The following is a 22,854-nucleotide window of genomic DNA, read 5'->3' as shown; positions in this document are numbered from 1 at the left end:
ATTGTAGAATAGAAGATTTGTTACAGAGATAGGCCTTTTGAAATTGTGGAAGGAACTGGGAAGTAATGGTCTGGGAGGGAGGTTTTGGAGGGTCAGAAGAAAGGTACCATTTAGCTCTCCTGAAACACCACCATGTGTGGACACATTGGAGTGTGCACAAACATCCAGGTGCTGTAGTGAGACTAGGGAGGAAAGCTCAGGAAGGAGTCTGTGGAAAGCTGTGGCTCCTGTGTAGCTACTGCTCTGAGGTTTCAGCCAAGCTTCACTCGGGGGCCTGGCCAGAAAGATCTGGATGTGGAGTGGAAGAGAGTATGGACAAGTAGAGCCCACTGGACCCCCTTCTGTGTGTCCCTCCCCAAAACTGGCTTCAAAGACACTCAGAAAGAAATAGCTGTGGCTTCCCTTCTGTCTGCCTCTTTTGTAACTCTAACCTGATGCCATATAAGGAAGAGACTTGATGGTCTTTTGGCAAATGGTGGTAAATGCAGCTTCACCAAGTTGACAGAGTACAAACTACCATGTGGACAAAAAAATTTTAAATAAAAATAAATAAAATAAACTATTGGTCATTTGAACAACGTGATTAAAAAATAACCTTAATTTAACTTCATGAAATGTTGTACTCAATAACTGAAGAATAGGAATTTCTTTTCATGCAAATTCTAAACATTTACAAAACCTGACCAAATACCAGGCCATTAAAAACAAACAAACAAACCAAAAACCCCAGCAATTTCAGTGGGGAAAAATTGATCAGATAATTTTCTCTGCTCACAATAAAAATGAAACTAGAAAACAATAATGAAAAGATAACTAGGAAAATTATATTACAAATTTTGAAATAACTCATAGATCATAAAATGGAATTTAGAAAATAATTTCAGTTACATAGTATTGAAAATACCGTGTAGCTGAAATTTTATGGGTGCTCTAAATACTTCTTGTGGGTGGTTTTCAGGGAAAATGTATAGCTTTTAATTGGGCTACTTAAAAAGAACAAAGACAGAAAAACAGTAAGCATCAAAAGAAGAGAATAGCAATATAATTTTTTTAAGAAAAGGAAAAGGAAGAAAAAAATCAATTTAAGAGGAAAAATTAATGAAAAGCATACAGAAAACATTATTCTTAATGGGAACATGTAAGATTCATCCTGTTTTTAATCAGCAACAAGAAATTACACTTCCATAATAAAATTCTGGGTTTTATTCAGACCCCTGAACCCTGAGAACAGCTAGAAAAGCTGGATAAAATGTTTTAAAAATTAATTGAAAACTTCAGAAAATATCAAGGCAAAGGGGGACTTGCCTTACAGAACCAGTATCTAGGAAAGAAAAAAACAGCCTGAGGGAGTTAAGGCGTTTATGGTGATTATTTCCTCTTGAGGAAATTGGAGATTCCAAAAGCAAAAATAATAGCTGAAAAGAAGAGAAGTTTGAGGATATGGGGAGGGGGAAGGGTGAGCTGTGACAGGGCGAGAGAGAGTCATGGACATATATACACTAACAAATGTAAGGTAGATAGCTAGTGGGAAGCAGCCGCATGGCACAGGGAGATCAGCTCAGTGCTTTGTGACCGCCTGGAGGGGTGGGATAGGGAGGGTGGGAGGGAGGGAGACGCAAGAGGGAAGAGATATGGGAACATATGTATATGTATAACTGATTCACTTTGTTATAAAGCAGAAACTAACACACCATTGTAAAGCAATTATACCCCAATAAACGTTAAAAAAAAAAAAAAAAGAGAAGTTAAGCTGAACATTCAACAGACTTTGGGCTTAGGAAAAATAGTTAAGTTAAGGTTCTGCCAAGAATGAGTAGCCCTGGTAAAGTCCCAGAGCTTTCTTTTAAAACATTCCATATAAGGACACAGAAAGGTTGAAAGTAACAGAATGGACAAAAGATATGCCAGGGAAACACTAAAGTAAATGAAATAAAATAAAACAGATTTATACATATATCAGAAAAAGATTGTGAGGCAAGATGTAGCATTAGAGATTGATATATTTTACAATGAGAAAATGGTAATTTAATCCAAAAATGGGCAGAAGACCTAAATAGACATTTCTCCAAAGAAAATATACAGATTGCCAACAAACACATGAAAGGATGCTCAACATCATTAATCATTAGAGAAATGCAAATCAAAACCACAATGAGGTATCATCTCACACCAGTCAGAGTGGCCATCGTCAAAAAATCTACAAACAATAAATGCTGGAGAGGGTGTGGAGAAAAGGGAACACTCTTGCACTGTTGGTGGGAATGTAAATTGATACAGTCACTATGGAGAACAGTATGGAGGTTCCTTAAAAAACTAAAAATGGAACTACCATATGACCTAGCAATCCCACTACTGGGCATATATCCTGAGAAAACCATAATTCACAAAGAGACATGTACCACAATGTTCATTGCAGCACTATTTACAATAGCCAGGACATGGAAGCAACCTAAGTGTCCATCGACAGATGAATGGTTAAAGAAGATGTGGCACCTGTATACAATGGAATATTACTCATCCATAAATAGAAATGAAATTGAGTTATTTGTAGAGAGGTGGATGGACCTAGAGTCGTGGAGTGGAGTCAGAGTGGAGTCATACAGAATGGAGTTAAGTCAGAAAGAGAAAAACAAATACCATAAGCTATGGTAACAATCTTATGGTTACCAGCGGGGAAAGGGGGGGAGGGATTAAACTGGAGGATTGGGATTGACATATACACACTACTATATATAAAATAGATAACTAATAAGGGCCTACTGTATAGCACAGGGAACTCTACTCAATACTCTGTAATGACCTTTATGGTAAAAGAATCTGAAAAAAGTGGAAAAAGGGAAAGGGAATTCTACACAATGATGGATACAGCTCAAACACCATCTCCTCCTGAAACTTACGTCAGTGTCTAGATGGGACAGATCTTTCTCTCTTCAGTTTCCTGCTGCCTCTTCTACAGTCCTCTGCCTCAGTTCCCATAACTCATCATTGCAGAAGTTTATTTTTATGTCTCTTTCCTCTACCAGCTGGATGGTTCTTGATGGTAAAGACAGTCTTATTCCTCTTTATATTTCTAGTCATTAGCATAGCACCCAAGACACTATGATTGATTAATAATATTGGTAAATAAAGGGATGAAAAACATAGGTACAAATAAGTGTACCTTTGTTCAGATGAATCTGAGTTTAGATTCTACCTCAAACACTTCAGCACGTGGGACCTTGGGTATTTTTACTTTTCTATCTGCAATATATTGCATTATTCTGCTATGAAATATTATATTGTATCATATGACATCACATACCTACTTCACAGGGTTGCAATAAGGATGAAATGAAATACAATTTATGAAGCATTTCAAACAATGTCTGGAGCTTGATAAATGGTCAATGGTATGTAATGCTTTTAGAAAGTAGGATGGCATATCAATGTGTTTTTATCTTTCTAACTAGAATCAAAACTCCGTTAGGATGGAAAATTGTCTTGTTCATCCCTTTATCCCCAGAGTCTGAAATAGTCTGATACATAGCATATGCTTATTAAATATTTTTTGAGCAGATGAATGAGTTGAATTTTGATGGAAATATATGGAAGGATCCAAAAATGCCTAATTTTGCCTTAACAATCATGATTTTCCTCATCTGTGAGTTCACTAAGGGGTTTTATAGGTAAGGATTCCAGAGAGGAACCAAAAGACTCCTTGATAAGTTTTATTGTGTTTTATTATTCTTATAAGTTTTATGACAAGTATACCCCTGCAGACCTCTGAGATGGGACATGCAGCTGGAGCTTGTGAACTAAGTGAGAAATTATCCTTTCCTCTCAATCTAGTTATTGGAATTGTACCAACTTTTTTTTTTTTTTTTTTTTTTGCGGTACGCGAGCCTCTCACTGCTGTGGCCTTTCCCGTTGCGGAGCACAGGCTCCGGACGCGCAGGCTCAGCGGCCATGGCTCACGGGCCTAGCCGCTCCGCGGCATGTGGGATCTTCCCGGAACGGGGCACGAACCCGCGTCCCCTGCATCGGCAGGCGGACTCTCAACCACTGCGCCACGAGGGAAGCCCTGTACCAACGTTTGTACAAACACATGAAGAAAGAAAAACAGAAGAGACAAGAAGGCCAAACCTTAATATTCTCCCTCAGTTGCATTAATGAAAGAGGTATAAAAGGGACAACACAAAGAGGTGCTTGATGCTTTAACCTAGTCACCTGGCCCATTAGTACATGTGGACTAACTGATGTTTTACATTTCATCTGGGGAATCAAGTCTCTTTTGAGGGAGGAGCAAGAAGGGAGCTGGAGCAAAGGAAGTCAGGGGCGTCCTTTAAAAATAAAAAATAATTTAAAAATATATAGTGTATATTTATAAATGAAACCGTTTTTATCTATACTCACATATCCTTCCCAGTTATTAAGCACAGTTTGTTACTGAAAGAGAGAGAGAGAATCCATCTTTCCTGGGTCACCATATAAACAAAATCCAAGGTTGCACTCTTTCCTGTGGAGGATAATAGAACTGTGGACTTGAAATTCAGTGAGCAGAGGAAATAAATCTTCAACGCCCTTCTAGTCCAGGACTTGCATGATGCTGCATCTTATCCTTCAATGGAACAGCTGCCTCTAGTAGGTGAGCCAAGCATGGGGGAAAGAGATCTGATAACCTGTGGCATCAGGTATCAGTTTGAATCTAGTTTTGAATCAGGATTTAGTTTTGAATTCTGAATCCAAAATACCAAATTGCTGTGTGACCCTAGTCAAGTCACCTAATCTCTCTGCTCCTCAGTTTTATCATTTGTGAATTAAGATCTTTGAACTAAATAATCTTTAATTTCTAAAATTATGTCTCAACCAAAAAAAAAGTCATTGTTTCAGTTTCCTCTATTTAAGGAAATATAAATGACTTCAGCGATCAAACTGCCAGGTCCCCCCACCCCAAAGTAAAGTTAAAACCTGTGTGATTCATGACTCATTTTCAAAAGAAAGTGGCATTTGCACCAGAGTTTCAAACCAGTTCATTCTAATTGCAAAGCTGCGTCTCTTCTGCTGTGTAGACAATGCAGAAATAAATATTGCTTGCTTTCCAATGGACGTATTTATTCCAGAACACTAATTTATTCTTAGGGTAGTGAATAATTTTCTTTTAAATATTGAAGCTGCTTTTCTTAATGTCCATATAGCATTGTTTTTTTCCCCCTAGACTGTAGAGAAGCTCATAAAAAGCTGCAAAGTCCTGATGACTTTCTATCCCTCCTCATACTAAAGCATTGTTGCCTCCAGACACACTTCACCCGTTAAGGACCCAGACTTGCCTTAGCTGATCTTTTTCGCTGCCCTCCCAGAAGTATTTGTCCATCTCTAAAAGACCACCCTAGGGCTAGAAACAAATTGGATTCTATGGACCTTTTATGTTTTAAATTCTGGTTTTAATGGGATAGTAAAAGTTATAATAGAGGAAATTATTTGGGTCAGAGGTGTTAGGCACCTCTTCCATTGGGCTCTCTAGCTCCTTGGGTTAGAGAAAATCTCTAATGAGGACAAGGTCATAGGAGCATATTAAATTGCCACACTATTCTGCTGCACAGGCTGTATTCCTAGATTTGGCCAAAAACTTGGCTCATTCATTCAGTATTAATTCACTCACTTCCTCAACTAGATGCCAGAAACTGAAAAAAAATATTAATACTAAATAGCCATTTTTAAGCACCTGGATGTACCAGGCACTGTGAGCTCTATGTTTTACATACAGGATCTCATTTGATTCGTACAATTGCTTGATGTAAGTAATGTTATTACAGCCATTTCATATGAGGAAACTGAGACTTGAGCAGATTAAGGAACTCACCCAAGGAGGAAGAGGGAAGGAGCCAGGATTCAATCCCAGGCAATCTGAGTCCTTATCAAACTAAAGAGAGTTCTCCACGGGGAGTCAGACACTAAAGGTTAATTAGCTAAAGTGTATTCAATTACTATTTGATCATAATCATTAACCAGCCATTATACAATTGTGATGAGGAATGAGAAAAGGGGTTGAGGACTATTAGATTCTATTGAGACGTCAGAGAATGCCTCCCTGAAGAAATGACACTTAAGCCGAGACACGAATATTTAGAAGGAGTTAGTCAAGTAAAAAGTGGGAGGGGAAGTGAGCTTTCCAGGTGGACAGACCTACCCAATAAAAATAAATAAATAAATAAAAGAAGAAACCAAGACTTATTGACTGATTAATAACAACCGGGCTATACTAAGTCCTTTATAAGGCTTATCTCTTTTAATCTACATAGAAACTCTTTAAGGTAGATATTATTATTTATCCTTACTACACTCATGCAGAAACTGAAACTGGGTATAGTTAAGTAATGTAACCAAAGCCACAATCCAGTAACGGTGGGACAGGGCCTGGACTTAGGCAGTCAGGCTAGAATTTATGTTCTTGGTTACAATTTGTTGTAAATGGGAAGGAGCCTTGTACATACTTGTCGTGTGTTGAACAGTGTTTCCACAAAACCCGTCTACCCAAACTTTGGAAGGTGACCTGATTTGGGCCTTGAGATGAAATCATTCTGAATTTGGGGTGAACCCTAAATCCAATGACTGAGTTTTTTGTAATAAGAGAGGACACGGAGACACAGAGAAGAAAGCAATGTAAAGATACAGGCAGAGATTTGAGGGACACATCTACACACTAAGGAACTATAAAAATTGCCACCAAACGCTAGAAACTAGGAGAGATATGGGACAGTTTCCCCCTCACAGAAGGAAGCAATCCTGCTGACACCTTGAGTTTGGACTGCTAGCCTCCTCCACTGTGAGACGGTCAGTTTCTGTTACTTTAAGCCACCCAATAGGTGGTAACCTGTTATGGCAGCCCTAGGGAAATAATACAGTATACTTTGACACAGGGGAGCCTAGTAATAAAGTTTAGGAGGATTTATTTACTTATTCAACCTTATTCACTGTTTATACTGTTTGTCAGATATTTTGACAAGAGTTATGAAAAATGCACATGATGCAAATATGGAATCCGCTTTCAAAGACTGCAAGGCAGAAACTGATAAGTGTCATATAAAAGTATAGATTAATAATAATAATCACTCTCACGTATTAAATACTTATATGACAGGCACTGCGAGTGATGGTTTACACACACTTTAATTTAATATGCAAAAGGTAGATATAACTTATTACATTTAACAGATAAAGAAACTGAAGCATGATGAAGTCTAATTACCTTCTTCAAGGTTGTACATTTCTGCCAATGTCAGGGCTGGATCTCAATTTCCAGTGAGATGATAAAGGAAGGAACTCAGTTAAAGAGAATACGTTTGATCTGGGTCTTGAATGGTGAATAATGTTGGGCATTGATGAGCGAAAGGCAAGGAAAAAGGATGTTATGGGTGAGAGTAACAGTGAACATAAAGGCAGAAAAACAGAGAATGGGGCTTTTGTTAGCGATAGAGCGCTCCAATTTGTTGGAATGTGTAGTACACTGAAAAACATGGGAAACTGATTTGGAATATGGTAGATTCAGACCGGTTGTTGACCCCTGAACAACTGTCAGGAAGAACTGGGAAATTATTCTTTGAAGAGATTGAAGTTCCGAAAGATTGTGCTAAAGCAAGTAGAACGATCCGATTGTTGCTTCAGGGAGATGAATCCCACCGGAGTGTGAAAAATGGACTGGAGACTGGCACAGACTGGTAAGCAAAGGTCCATTTAGGAGCCAAATGTCATAAGAGAGAGGGGCAGAAGCCATTCACATTCCTCGGAAAACAAATCGTAGTCCAAACCCCACCTGCTCGGTGGTTTGTGACCACCTAGAGGGGTGGGATAAGGAGGGTGGGAGGGAGACGCAAGAGGGAGGAGATATGGGGATATATGTTTATGTATAGCTGATTCACTTTGTTATAAAACAGAAACTAACCATTGTAAAGCAATTATACTTCAATAAAGATGTTAAAACAAAACAAAACAAAACCTGTTGAGCCTTTCTGTGCTACCCAAGCAGGAATTCATATGAAAATGTCCTGGTTTTACATCATAACTTAAAGGAAAACTTTCACAATGTCTGGAGCCCTTGCTATCCTGCAAATGAAGGAGGAGGATGTCCTCAAATTTCTTGCATCAGGAATGTACTTAGGTGGCACCAGTGTTGACTTCCATATAAATATACATCTACAAAGGAAATAGGTGATGACATCTACATCATAAATCTGAAGAGGACCTGGGGGAAGTTTTTTCTGATGGCTTGTACCATTGTTGCCATTGAAAATCTGGCTGATACCAGTGTCATATCCTCCAGGAACACTAGCCACAGGGCTGGGCTGAAGTTTGCTGCTGCTACCAGAGCCATTTTTATTGCTGGCCACTTTGCTTCTGGAACCATCTTTAATCAGATCCAAGGAGCCTTCCAGGAACCAATAACGTCTTCTGGAGGTTATTGACCCCAGGGCTGATCACTAACCTTTTACAGAACTGTCTTATGCTAACCTGTCTGCCATGGCTCTGTGTAACATATTCTCTGCACTATGTGGACATGCCATCCTCTGCAACGACAGTGGGTTGGACGTGGTGGACACTGGCGCAGGAAGTTCTGTGCATGTGTGGTACCACGTGAGCACCCATGAGAGGTCATGCCTTATCTCTATTTGTACAGAATGCTGAAGAGATTGAAAAGGAAGTGTAGGCTGCTGCTGGAAAGGATGTGACCCAGGAGGAATTTCAGGGTGAGAGTAACAGTGAACATAAAGGCAGAAAAACAGAGAATGGGGCTTTTGTTAGCAATAGAGTGCTCCAATTTGTTGGAATGTGTAGTACACTAAAAAAGAAACACTCTGTTTATAAGCGTGTTTATAACACTCCAGCCCCTGAATTTACTGCCACTCCATCTGAGGTTACAGACCCTGCATCTGAAGGCATAGGTGCCCTCTGTGCCTATTCACCAGTTCCCTAGGGAAGACTGCAGGGCTCAGCCTGCCACTGGGGACTGGTCTGCAGCTCCCACTGGTCAGGACACTGAATTGGTAGGAGGAATGACCACTAAGTGGTCTTAAGCTGTTCATCCACGGGCTCCTCCACAGAAAAATGGAATACGATTGACTGAAAATAAACATCAGTTTCTTTAAAATAAACATACAACAACAAAAAACTAGGACCAGATTCTCCCCTAGAGCATCTAGAAGAATGCAGCCCTGCTGCCATCTTGATTTTAGCTTCATGAGAACTGTGTCCAACTTCTAACCTACAGAACTCAAAGAAAATATATTTGTGTTGTTTTAAGCCACTAAGCTTGTGTTCATTTGTTACCACAGCAACAGGAAACTAAAACAGATAAGCAGGAGAAAAGATATTTTTAGGTAGTATTAAGATCTAGAACAAAGAAAAAATTTTAAAGGATAGTATGATAGTGAGCCAGTGAAAAGTTCCTCACACTTGGCCTGCGTTCTTGGTGTGTATAGAGCAAGAATGAGAACCATTAAGACGGAGATGGAGGGCTTCCCTGGTGGCGCAGTGGTTGAGAGTCTGCCTGCCGATGCAGGGACACGGGTTCGTGCCCCGGTCCGGGAAGATCCCACATGCCGCGGAGCGGCTGGGCCCATGAGCCATGGCCGTTGAGCCTGCGCGTCCGGAGCCTGTGCTCCGCAACGGGAGAGGCCACAACAGTGAGAGGCCCATGTACAGCAAAAAAAAAAAAAAAAAAAAAAAGATGGAGATGGAGAAATAGGCTTCATTAGAGAGGAGATAGTTTAACATTCTGCGTGAGATCATCTAACTCTGATCTCAATGAGGAAATTTAAAACTGGTGTAGGCTCAGACATTAGAATTTTTTCTGTGATGAATGTTATGTTTTATCTATGCCTAAAAGAGAGAAACATGGGCCCTCTTTCGAGTTTTACACAGTAAAGGTAGGGATTTCTTTTTTTAAAAAATTAAGGCGTTTTGTAAGAGTTTAAGGTTCACAGCAAAATTGAGGAGAATTATATAGATTTCCCATGTACCCCCTGCCTCCACACATGCACAGCCTCCTGCATCATCCACATCCCCCGCCAGAGTGGTACATTTGTTACAATTGATGAACCTACATTGGCACATCATAATCACACAAAGTCTGTGGTTTACTTTAGGGTTCATTCTTGGTCTTATATATTCTATAGGTTTGGACAAATGTATAATTATATGTATCCAACAATATGATATATTTTCTCTGTCCTAAAAATCCTCTGTGCTTCAGTTATTCATCCCTCCCCCACAAACCCACCCCTACCCATAACCCATGGCAACCACTGATGTTTTTACTGTCTCATAATTTTGCCTGTTCCAGAATGTCATATAGTTTCACATAATTGGAATCATACAGTATGTAGCCTTTTCAGACTGACTTCTTTCACTTAGTAAGATTCATTTAATATTCCTCCATGTCTTTTCATGGCTTGATAGCTCATGTTTTTTTAGCACTAAATAATATTCCATTGTATGTAAATAATATTCCACAGTTTATTCATTCACCTACTGAAGGACATCTTGATCACTTCCAAGTTTTGGTAATTATGAATAAAGCTGCTAAAAACATTCAAGTGTAGGTTTTTGTGTGGACATAAGTTTTCAGCTGAGTTTTGTTTTAAATATAAAATGGACACAGATTTCCAGTTAAATTTGGATAATTGAACATACAGTTTGTGTTCATTTTCTCCAAACGTTTCACTAAAATGATGGTGAAAAAGTTTTTTAAAAAGCTATAAACCCCCAAGAAAAAAAAAAGTGGAACACCAGGCAACAATATTTAGAAGATGTTACCCAGCTTTTAGACGATGGAAAGCTGATAGAAAAATGAAAAGTGACCTAGAGAGTGGGGAAGGGTGATTTCTAAATGCCTTTCAGTGGAAACCAAAAGGAACTCATCTAATTCATGCATTAACTGTAGAAAAGTTTGGAAATTGAAATGACCAGGTAACTCTGAAAGCAGGATGGTTGACTGAGGGTTAAAAAATGATGATTTGCCGCAATTGTATATGAAGAGGAGTTAGACCCACCCCAGCCTACACAGACCAGCAGACAAGCAAATGGACCTCACCTATCATGGAAGAATATGGAAATATATCTCTGCAGGGTGATCATATAGTCCCAGACCTCAAGGACAGAGGTGTAGCTGAGGTCTGGGGTGAGATGAGATGCCTTACTGAAGTCAGGAGGAAAAATGAAAGTTTTCATACTGAATAGTAAGACTCTACCCCCAGCTCCTTTCTCAGTTCAGCTCCTAGAATGCTGGTTACCAGATGTTTAATCTTCTTCAGGAAAAAGCTTGGAGAACTCCTGTAGACAGGAAGAGGGGAAATTATCAGGAAGATTAAATAAGAATGTTTCTTGATTTGAAGGACTTACAAGGCTCTGCCTCTTAGTGACAAGCACAAAGACAACAAAAAGTCCCTTATTAAAATTTCAGAACACTAGAGATAGAGTACCATAATGATTCCAGAGAAGGATTTTTTAAAAAAACATACACAATGCTTCAGGAATCAGAATGGTATTAGTCTTCCCAATAGCAACATTAGAAGATGGAAAACAATGAGATAATACCATCAAAAAATATTGTATCAATACTTAGAATTCACAGAAGCAAACTATCAATCAAGTGTGAAGGTAGAAAAAATCAGTCTTCACATTTGCAGGGTTTCAAATAACAAGATTTGTTATAAATAAATAAGTAGCAGGCCCCTGTTTATATACATAAACAGGCTCCTGGTTTAGGAAACTGTGGGAGTATGTAATCCAGGAAGGATATAGGATCCAGAAAGCAAGGAGGTGACACAGAAGAGAGATGGAAAGCCCCCCAGAGGGATGGTGACTGAGAACTCCAGGTTGGCATGTATATGACAGAACTAGAAAGCATCTAGTGTAGACTGAAGGGCAGAAAGCTCCAGGAGAAATGTTTCCAGGGGAAAAAAAGAAACTAATAGATTACCTGATGAGTTTGATTATATCAAGAGGAATTAGTTCTCTTGGTATGTTTTGAGACGGATTAATGACAGGAATATAGAAACATAATAAAACAACATCAACACATAGCAGGATACAGTTATGGACTCTAGGGAAAAGAAAATGGTATATAAGAAAGGAAATGAGGGGCTTCCCTGGTGGCGCAGTGGTTGAGAGTCCGCCTGCCGATGCTAGGGGACGCGGGTTCGTGCCCTGGTCCAGGAGGATCCCACATGCCGCGGAGTGGCTGGGCCCGTGAACCATGGCCGCTGGGCCTGGGTGTCCGGAGCCTGTGCTCCGCAACGGGAGAGGCCACAACAGTGAGAGGCACGCGTATCGCAAAAAAAAAAAAAAAAAAAAAAAGAAAGGAAATGAAAGCAAAGTAGCCCTATAGTTTGGCTGTGAGCAGGGAGAGGTGGATGGCTTGAGGTGGAATTCTAACTCTGCCACTAAACTGTGTGATCCTGTGAGAGTTGCTTGTCATTATTATTTTGATTGGTATATTAACATTACAGTTTTATTTAAATAAAATTAGTGAGAGAATGGGGGATAGCAAGTGTGTGTGTGTGTGTGTGTGAGAGAGAGAGAGAGAGAGAAAGAGAGAGAAGTGTAAAGCAGAATTAAAATTAATTCCTCATCTTTCAAAGGAGGATGTCAATAGATGTCAAAAATTGAACATCAAACAAGAGCAGTGTAATGATTATAATAGCTGACACATACAGTGCTTACTTATTCTATGCCAGGAACTCCCTTATCCTTTAACACACACATGCACATTCACACACACACACACACACACACACACACTCATTTAATCTTCTCCACAAAAGTGGTACCTCTTAGTAGCAAGAATTGTCAGTAGGTTAAATGAGTCAAAGGACTGCTGCTGTTAAAAAAAAAGTTTGACTTCTAAATCTAGTTTCATATATCACTTTGATAAAATAAAAGTTAAACTAAATGTAAAATGTATAATGCATTAGAGATATGTTTGTATTGTCTTACTTGCTATGGTAGAAAAGTTCTTTAATTTCTGTTATTACCAAAATTTTGCCTCCCTAGAATATGAAGTCATGAACTATTGAAAATTACTCTCCTCTCCCCATCTACCCTCTTCTGATCTTATAGCCTCCGGGATAGGAAGCACTATAAGAAAGCTGAGATCCATGCAAATATCGGGGTTGATTTGCACACAATTTGCACGTCCTGATATTGTTTCAAGACTCATTTCAACCTTGAGGACTATCCCTAGAAGGAAAATACAAGTGGCCAAAGAGTGGGGGTTTCATTTGCTCCTGAGTCATCTCAGTCTAAAAGGAGTCAGTTCCATCAGATCCATTGTTAGCTGCATCTGTCCCGAGGAGGAATTTTTAGATTGTGAAGGGCCCAAGGGTAGAAGAGTAAGGGCTGTTGATTGATGCCATTTGCCATTGACATTTTCCTTTTCTCCACTCACTAAATAAATGTGCTAATTTTTCTCTTTGGATGTCTGGGGTCATGCCAGTGATGAAACAGGAGAGTGGGCTAGGGAGAAATAAAATACACTTATTAGAAATTAAGTTATCTCACAGAAGCAATCTCCCAATGTCATTTGAGTCCATAATTTTCAAACTGATCTAAACAAGTGTTCTAGTGATGGCTCTTTTGTACTATCTACATGTCTGTGGATAATTTTTCCCCAATTCCTGAATGACTTAAAAGTCTGATGATCATAGGGGAAAGGAGACTATTTTTTTTTAGGAGACTATTCTTTTAAAATATTTTATTGGCTCACACACAGACTGTTACAGTAGCTAGTTTCTGAATTGAGACCCCTTTGCCTTCATCTTCTCTCCACACATTTTATCATACTGCTGCCTGATAAACTTCTAAGAACATTACTGTGCTTTGATAAAATCATTTCTTTGCTCATGATTAAATTTTTTTTCCAATTATCCATAAGAAAAAAATCTAAATTTCTTAATTAAAATCTGAGGCCTCTAAGAACAAGATACGTGTCTTATTTATTTCTTCTTCCCTGGTATCCAGTAAAAGCATGTAATTATGACTTAGCAATGTTAATAAACATTTAATTGAATTAACTTGAAATTTAAGGCTACCTTTTGTCTTACCCTGTTCTGCCTTTCTAATAGTTTGATCTATAATTATTCTTACATGACCCTTCCCTCTTTCCAGTACTTTTAATTTATATTCTAAACCTTGGATTTGTCTATCCATCCTTTTTCCATTCATCCATTTATCCATTCATAAAATACTTTTAAGGTAATAAATCAAAATACTCTGAGTCGTAAGTAATGGAAACTCCAACTCCAATTGGCTTAAGTGTTAATTAAATGGGGTTCATTGACTCAAAAATTTGGAAGATCAGTCTAGTTAGAGGGCAGGTTTCAGGTATGGTTTGATAAGAGCTCTGACTCTGCTTCTCCACAATGAATGACCGAACATATTGGCACTCTGTATCCAGAGTCTCAGTGAATGACCACAGCCTCTCCATTTTACACAATAAAACCTACCCACTGTGGTTCTCACCACGGTATAATGGTGTATTTACTGTTATTATAATCCCACCGACAGGCACAAAAAATTGTGTAAATTGCACATTCAATCCTGATTTATCAGTGCCCCTTTATTCTTTGTATTAGGAAAAAAGCCATACATATAATATAAATGTTATTTGAAGCATGTTTTCCTGCTGACTTTCAAAAAATTAAAATCAACTAGCTGTAGATTAGCCTTTTTAGGTCAAAGAAAATTTTCTATTTGATCACTAGAGGGCAGCAGTTCGAAAACATTTATAGCTGCCATTGCATTTCATTACATTTTTGTTGTTCCTTCTCCAAAATTTTGATTAGAGTATGCTTATAGCAGTTAAATATTCTGTATTTTAAATATTCTATCCTATTATCAAACTATGTATTCAGATATTTACTCTGGAAAGGGTAACTTTAAATATTCTAGAAATGAAATCTTTTTACCTTCTGCCTCTCACAGTATGACTTAGAAAACAGTGTGAAGAAGTTAAACAGACAATCTCTAGGTGTTTGCAGCCAAGTGGGTGATTTCAATAATGTTATATGCTTTCTTCCAAGGAATACCATATTCCACAATCTGGAATGATAAGCATAATGGTACCCAAAGGGAATCAGTAACCCAGGATGATGAAAGCAAAATAGCATCCCTATAGGACTCAAAGAGAGCGAGAGAGAGAGAGAGAGAGAGAGAGATTTCAATTAGGTAATATTTCATCAGACCCGAAGAACATTACATATTACTTGTCATTTAATCTATTTATTAGTCTGTAAAATACCTTAAGTCAGGGTGATCTCTGTTTTAGACTCCTTAATGTTGAAGTATGTATTTCTTTAATTCTCTTTACAAGTTGCATCTCTTTTCTATTAATTGTTTTCCAATATTCTCTTATACAATCACAGCTTTTACTTTAAGAAAAAAATTTTTTGAGAGTTTAAAGAGGCTAATACTTTCAAAGTCCTTTTGTAATTTATCGCATTGCTCTATGTATATAGTGTGGGATTCAAAACTAGGAATACTTTTCTGGCATTAGAAGAGAAATAGTTGGTCTTCATTCACTTTAACACTTGGGTTTTTCCAAGGGACAATGTTGTGTAAGTGAATGAGAATTTTTTCCCCTTGGGTACACAAAGAAAGAAATGGAATAAAATGTATACATCTTTCTAATGGTAAATTATAAAGAGTGAGATGCACACAAAAAGGACACATTACGTATATGACTATATACATGTATTTTGGTAATTAATTATATATATTTAAGATTACAGTTTATTTAGAACTCCCTACTTCCAAATTTTAAATCAGACAGATCACAGGTAAATCAAAAGATAATTTATATTAGGCCATTAAATATAGCAGTGCAAAGTACTGAGTTATGTACACAGATGTGGGTAAGACAAACTAAATTATTTCTTCTATCTCTGTTTCTCTAGAAATTGTATAATCATAATTTCTTGGAAATGTCTCTGAAGCTAACACTGCAAAGTCAAATAAAGCTGAACTAAAATCCATCCACTTAAAAACCCTTGGTAAGAAAAAAGTCACAGATGAATCCTAGAGCTTATTTGTATAGCCTCAACCTGAAAGAAGGGTGTAATTAGAATGAACATTGGTTTAAGTATTCAAAGTCAAATAAAGCCATACTATAAAAAACGTTTCCAAAGCAGTTTTCGCTTTAGGAATGTGCACGCTGTACAACTGCTATGAAAAGCTATAAAACTGTGCTGAGTCAACTGGTTTACTACATCCTAGAGAGAACCTAGCCCACAGTGAGTGCAAATATCTGTTGAGTGAATATTTGTTGATAAATATTTTTTGAAATAAATTTGCCTTAAAAACACCTTACCAGTGATTTATAAATAGCCCTAATTATAATGCCTTTAAGTATATATATATATATATATATGCATATTTGGTGATGAGAAAGGAAGTTTATCAAACTTATATAACTATTTCAAAATACTTATAAAATTATCACAATTTATTCTGTTGGGACTGAAAACATTAACCCATTTTTACCCCATGATTACCACGTCATTTCTAAATCTTAACAGAGTGAAGTTTCTTTATAATGACTCTTTCATTAACTGAGGGACTCCCAGACAGCCAAGTTATTTCTAAGGACATTTAGTATTTTGTCAGGTAATTGCAAACATATTGCCCACAGAGGATGTTCATATTTTTAGGTGTAGATTTTAATTTAACAAGTGCCAAGAAAGAAGGAGAAGGAGGAGGGAGAGGAAGAGAAGAAAAGAAGAAGAGGAGGAAGAGGAAGAGGAAGAAGAAGGAGGAGGAGAAGGAGAGAAAGAAGGAAGGAAGGAAGGAAGATAGGAAGGAAGGAAGGAAGGAAGGAAGGAAGGAAGGAAGGAAGGGAAGGGCAAGGAAGAAAGAAGAAAAAGAAAGAAAGAAAGGAAAGAAAGAAAGGAAGGAAGGAAGGGGGAAGGAAGGAAGGAAGGGAAGGGAAGGGAAAGGAAGAAAGAAAGAAAAGAAAGAAAGAAAGAAAGAAAAAGAAAGAAAAGAAAGAAAGGAAGGAAAGAGGGGGAAGGAAGGAAGGAAGGGAAGGGAAGGGAAAGGAAGAAAGAAAGAAAAGAAAGAAAGAAAGAAAGAAAGAAAGAGAGAGAAAGAGAAAGAAAGGAAGGAAGGAAGGAAGGAAGGAAGGAAGGAAGGAAGGAAGGAAGGAAGGAAGGAAAACAGTTTTAATTACATAATTCAAGACAATTGCTTCTAAAATAATAACATATCCTTCCACCAGAGGGCAACATTTGCAAGACATTTAAATGATCTCTCAAAAGTATTTCCTACCACAAAGATATAAACAAATGCAAACGTAACATTGCTATTGGGTAATATCGTATGTAAATTTCAAAGACTACTATGATGACAATTATTTAAACAATTGCTTATAAAACTTAAAAATACTCAGTAAAACACAAACAATAAATTGACTTCTTTAAATATGTAAGAAAATAGAACTTTCAGAAAGGAACATATTTCTCTATATCATTGGCATTTTTTTTTTCAGTTCATTATTAGCTGTTTAGTTCAAATACAATAAAAAAAATCTTAGGGTGGAAGAAATGAAGAAAATATTGTTCTACATCAATGAATAAATTAATGAAAAAGTCAGAGACTTTTATAAGTGGAAGGGTTGATAGAGATCACTTACTGCAAGCCTTCATTTGTACAAATAAGGAAACCAAAGTTTATTAAAGTTAAGTAATTGATTCAAAGTTGCAGGGATGCTAATCAGCAGAGCCAGGACCCAAACTCAGGTCAGCTGATTTCACATTTCATAATCTACACCATTGATATTCAAATCGTGATCCACAGGTGCAGCCCTGAACTTGTTAGAATTGCTGAATCTTGGGCTCCACTGTAGAGCTATTGAATCAGAATCTGTATTTTAACAAAATCTTAAATGGTGAAAAACTACTCTAACCCATACTGCTTCTTCATCACTGGTTGCATGACTTCAGGCAATTCATTAAATCTCATTTCCCTCCTCAATAAACTGGGAATAAAAAAAAACTGGGAATGAAATTAGTTATTTTGAAGAATCATTCCAAAGAATAAATGAGATAATGTAAATGAAAGTCATTCATAAATTGTAACACTACACACGTTAGTTATAGTCAATGAAACCTTCTCCTTTTATTGCTAAGAGTGCTTGGATAAAGGGGACAACTCTACCAGAGAAAGAATTGCCTAATAATGTAATTTAAGGCTAAAATTGGATGGAAAATATTAACAGTAAGGGAAGGTGTCCAGAGAATGAAAGACTTTTTCAATGTCCCTAAATGAATGCCATATGTATAACTACTAATATTTCCTTGCATAAAGATAAATCTGGTGAAAGTAAGGTCACAAAAGTACATGTTCAGTGTTTGGATTTGGGGACCATGCATGAAGAAAATATGTTGGATTAGTAAGTAATATGTAAGTATGTGTCTCTAATATTGGGTGTAGCTGTTAAGAATAGCCTAAATTGTAGCCTAGCAACAATTCTTGTAATTTTTCACATACAACATTTTCCCCTTGTTTATGACTTTGCTCAAGATGTCTCTCCTCTGGCTGGGATCTCCCCAAGTGCCACCATCATTCCCCACCCAATTTCCTGGGCTGTCATCATTTTTACAGGACTAAGTTTCTCTTCAAGTCTTAAGACAGACAAGGAAACATCACTTCCTGAAATCTTTTCTGTACACTTTATACTCCCAGGCTGGGTTACTTAACTTGTCCAATTTCACCCAGAAGTATCTGTCATTGTATTTATGTGTCTATTTCCCATGCAGCTTGTGAGATCTTTCAGGGAACAGCCTCAGAACCTAGTGAAATTTTTAGCACTAAATAAATATTTTTAGTATGAATAGATTAATATTAGCAGTAATTCTGATTTAAACACTCACACTTTTATCAAGAGAATGGAGGAGAGAGCCAAATGACATTGATTTCAATAAGATGAATGTAATTATTTTACTCTACAAACAATGCTTTTGTGTTGGATTTGTATCATTCATATATATGGTATATATGAATATATATACACACACACACACACATGACTTAGCAATCAAGTTTGCCAGTGGTTTAGATCTCTAATCATTTCGGGTGAAACTTAGGCAGGAATGCTTGGAAAAATCATTTTTATGTCACCATCATAGCTTCACAGATATTTCTTTGACTTCTATTTTTTATATAACTTTCTGGAATTTCAAAATAATGGATATCCCAAATGAATTAAATTTAATGAACTTGGTCACTAAAGATTTGAAAAACTTAGATATTTTGAAAAACACTTGATGAGTCAAGTCCTGACAAGCTTGAATCTTTTGTTTGGAGGAAGGTAGTTTAATGAGTTTTCTTTTTTCCCTTTTTACAGTTGATCACCTTGGGGGTAGATACTATTTCGAGGCATTCCAGAGTTTTAGAAAAATCTTGTTCAGTATTGTAATAGGAAATATATATTTTAATGCACAACAAAATAAGAGAAAGATGCTTCCGGTATCCTTTTCTTTATTATAATTCATAGAAAATATAATTTGATAAATATTAAATTTAATAATGGTAGTTTTAGCTACTTTTGAAATTTTTTTCAACTATCCATTCAGTGTATGCATATTCATTGTGTTATTTGGCCTATTTGGGTAATATTCTTACATGATTCTGTACTTAGATCCATACTTCTGAGATGCGGTAACAGAATCCCTAAGAAAAATCTACTCCCCCTGTTGGCTTAAAGGAAATTGAAGGATTTCGACTTTGCGAATGTGTTTCAAGGACAATCTGTTTTGTAACTATTTGCCTGAATTTCATCTAAGAGGTTCGTGATTCATGTCAAATGCATTAATAATTAACATTAAGCTTGCATTGTTTTCTTGCTTTGCTTAATGAAATAGATTCATTGATGCTATTCCTATATATGTGAAAGCAAATATCTTACATGAATTTCTCTCTGTAGTTCTGCTTTAGGAGAAGATGGTACAAAATAAAAATTACATTTTAAACGATTATAAATAATTTTAAATAAATCTTGAAAATATAATCAATGATAATTTGTTAACAAGCACAAGGTATAGCCACAAATTTCATCAGTATATTGGTATTTCAGTAGTGTGCTGAAAATTAGTTAAGTGAAGAAGCATACAATTCCAAGGAATTTATATTAAACTGCTTCTCTTTTATTTAACCAAGAACACAGGAAAACTATTCTTTTTAAAATTATTTCTCTATTCCCTCCCCCACCTCCCTCCTTCCCTCTATCCCTCTTTCTTGCTTCCTCCTTCTCTTTCCTCCTTTCTTCCTTCCTTTTTTTTCTTACCTATCAGGGGTTAAAACAAAACACAGGAACAATATAATTATGCACTTTGTATACATATATTTTATATTCAAGGGAGCCCCGGTGCCCCAAATAACACAAACATAAGTAAAATGTGCTGTAATCTTCCTTCCCTGCAACACTGTCAGAGCTGGCATCAGCGTGCTGGGCAAAACATAGGAAACTAGAAGTAACTTGTCAATTTTTAATAAAGTCTTTCTCTTTTGCAGAGCTCAATGCACCATGCTCCCTGCAAACCCTGGCGATGATGACATCTTCTCACTTGGTTTCCATAGCATCCATTCCTGAAGATCCCCAGTATAGTCTTTGGTCAGGGCCATCCTCCCAGTTCCCCTAGAAAGTTGGCAACCTGGCCAGCCAAAAGAAACCTCCCCTTTTCCTGAAACTTACTCTGTCCTTGGTGCTGAACAATTTTTCCGAGAAGCGCCCAGACGGGCTCTGTCAGCGGTGCTGAAAACAAAATCTTCCCTGACGCTGCTCAAATCAGAACCGTGTATCTGTTATTTACTCACGTCCTCAAAGAGCAGCAAGCTTTCTCCATCTTAATTCGACACTACCGCAGAGCGGAGTTTGCGCCGGCGTGATGGGAGGAGGTCGTGGGCAAGGAGGAAAAACTATAGCAGTATCGCTCACTTGAGACCTAAGATGCTCCCATGAGTTTTGGAATTGCTCTGCTCCTTACCGCAAAGGCACCATTTTAAAAAGTACTATTCTTTTGACTTTGTCCTTACACAAGGGTTCTGTGGTATTTCCGCCCACGTTTAAAAGGCAGAAGATTTGACAGCAACAAGGCTTTCAAAACCGGGAATTTACATTGTTTTCCAGTGGACTGACTTCCAGGACAAGGACTCATCTGCACCCGCCCAAATACCATGGCACTGCGTGCGCCCTTTGCCACCGGATCCTCCCCTTCCAATGAGACTTTCTGATTGTGTCTACCAACTCTCCTATTAGGAAACCCGTGGGTTGCATGCAGCTATTCTGTTGTATTCTCATTCTCACTCTCCCTCCCCTCTCTCACTCGCACTCTTGCAAGAGGCACACCGATACCGTTCTGCTGAGAAGAAAAAACCTACAACTACCTTAAGCGATTAAGACAATATGCGCAACTCTCCCCTTTCCTAGCGATTTCTATTTAAATCTGGCAAGAGCCGACACCACGCTTTGCAGGAATGGAGTCGGTAAAACAAAGGATTTTGACCCCAGGAAAAGAGGGACTAAAGAATTTTGCTGGAAAATCCCTCGGCCAGATCTACAGGTAAGGAAAAGCAAACCTCTGTTTGCCTGGGACTCAGCATGAAAAAAAATCTGCAGAGCTATTTCCTTAAGTCCTGGTTGCTTAGAGAGATTGTAATATGTTCGGAAAATCTTTTTTGTTGCTCATTGCTGAAGCGGGGCTGCTCTGGAAACCTACTTAGTAATTCAGGAATGTTGCACTAAATTAACCTGTCTGGTGTGTGTGTGTGTGTGTGTGTGTGTGTGTGTGTGTGATTTTTGTTTTGGTACCTGCAGATTTTTATCCTTTCCTACCGAGGATTTATCCCCTTTACAATTAAGAAATGACCTGCACCTGTTCAAAGAGCCTTTCTTTTGTTGCTTATAGTGACACCAAATTAAATTCCTTTAATGCAGAAAAATGAATAAAAAACACAACCACCTAAAAAATTAAACAATAAAATTCCAAAGAATAGTGGTGAAAAGAAAGCTGGGTCTCAGCTTTAAAACCACTTGAGTAGAGAATCCCCCAGTGGAATCTTCCTTCTGTACTGAAGGAAGAAGAATCAAAATATATCAATAATTGATAGCTGAAATAGTTCCTCTCTTTAAATCTGAAACAATGTATATGCATTTTTAATTATTTGACCTCTCCTAGAAGTCTATTTCTTGCATGGGAAATGTCACAGTGCTTTTAAGAAAAGCCATAATAATAACCAGCAAAATGACTTTGGAAGTACTAGAAATGATTTAAAATTTTAATCCTCCCTGTAGTCACTATACTAATTATTCTGTAAATTTTACAACTTTAAATTTTTTCAAGATATTAAATGAATACACATTTTCTTAATAATGTGAAAATCAAGAAGGGCAGAAACAAAAGGATAAATGATTCTAAGAGAGCGCTAATTTTTGCATTTGAGAAATTGAAGCCTTTGGAAATGTATAGGATATGTAAAGAAAATGACCAAGGCACCTCCCAATTTTCCAAATCTCTCTGGTCCTGGTGGGCTTCTTGTAGGCACCATCATGCACCTATGCGGCAGTAGATACTGCAAAGGCCCTGCAGTCCCGCAGCTGCCCTGGAAAGAGCTGTTCTTTCCCAGCTCAACTGCCATCAGGTGGGGAGTTCAGGTGCGGAGTTTAACTTTGCATATATGAGCACATGAAGGCAATATGAAAAAAAATCACATTAGTTGAATTTTTCTCTCTTAGAATAAATTGCTCTGTACGCTAACATTGGAATTGGGCTTTAGGAATAAGTATTAACATAGCCGCAAATGCAGTTATGATGTTTCCCCAGTTGGTAT

At 37.6% G+C, this 22,854-nt stretch overlaps 1 protein-coding gene and 1 pseudogene across 1 annotated transcript in view; both read left to right on the top strand.

Moving 5' to 3' along the window:
* The first annotated feature begins 8,058 nt into the window (after positions 1-8,058).
* LOC137231265 (small ribosomal subunit protein uS2-like) lies at positions 8,059-9,047 on the top strand (annotated as a pseudogene).
* An 11,695-nt stretch (positions 9,048-20,742) lies between these two features.
* The window catches only part of SLC17A6 (solute carrier family 17 member 6), a 38,349-nt gene continuing 36,237 nt past the window's right edge, over positions 20,743-22,854 (top strand). Inside the window, exon 1 of the mRNA XM_067749600.1 lies at positions 20,743-21,587. Within this exon, the coding sequence (XP_067605701.1) occupies positions 21,502-21,587 (86 nt within the window). The 5' untranslated portion in view covers positions 20,743-21,501. The remainder of the gene's footprint in view (positions 21,588-22,854) is intronic.

Source organism: Pseudorca crassidens, chromosome 9, assembly GCF_039906515.1.
Source record: "Pseudorca crassidens isolate mPseCra1 chromosome 9, mPseCra1.hap1, whole genome shotgun sequence".
NCBI classification, from domain to species: Eukaryota; Metazoa; Chordata; class Mammalia; order Artiodactyla; family Delphinidae; genus Pseudorca; species Pseudorca crassidens.
The sequence above is the reverse complement of the archived record's forward strand: the minus strand, read 5'-3'. Positions and strand labels throughout refer to the sequence as shown.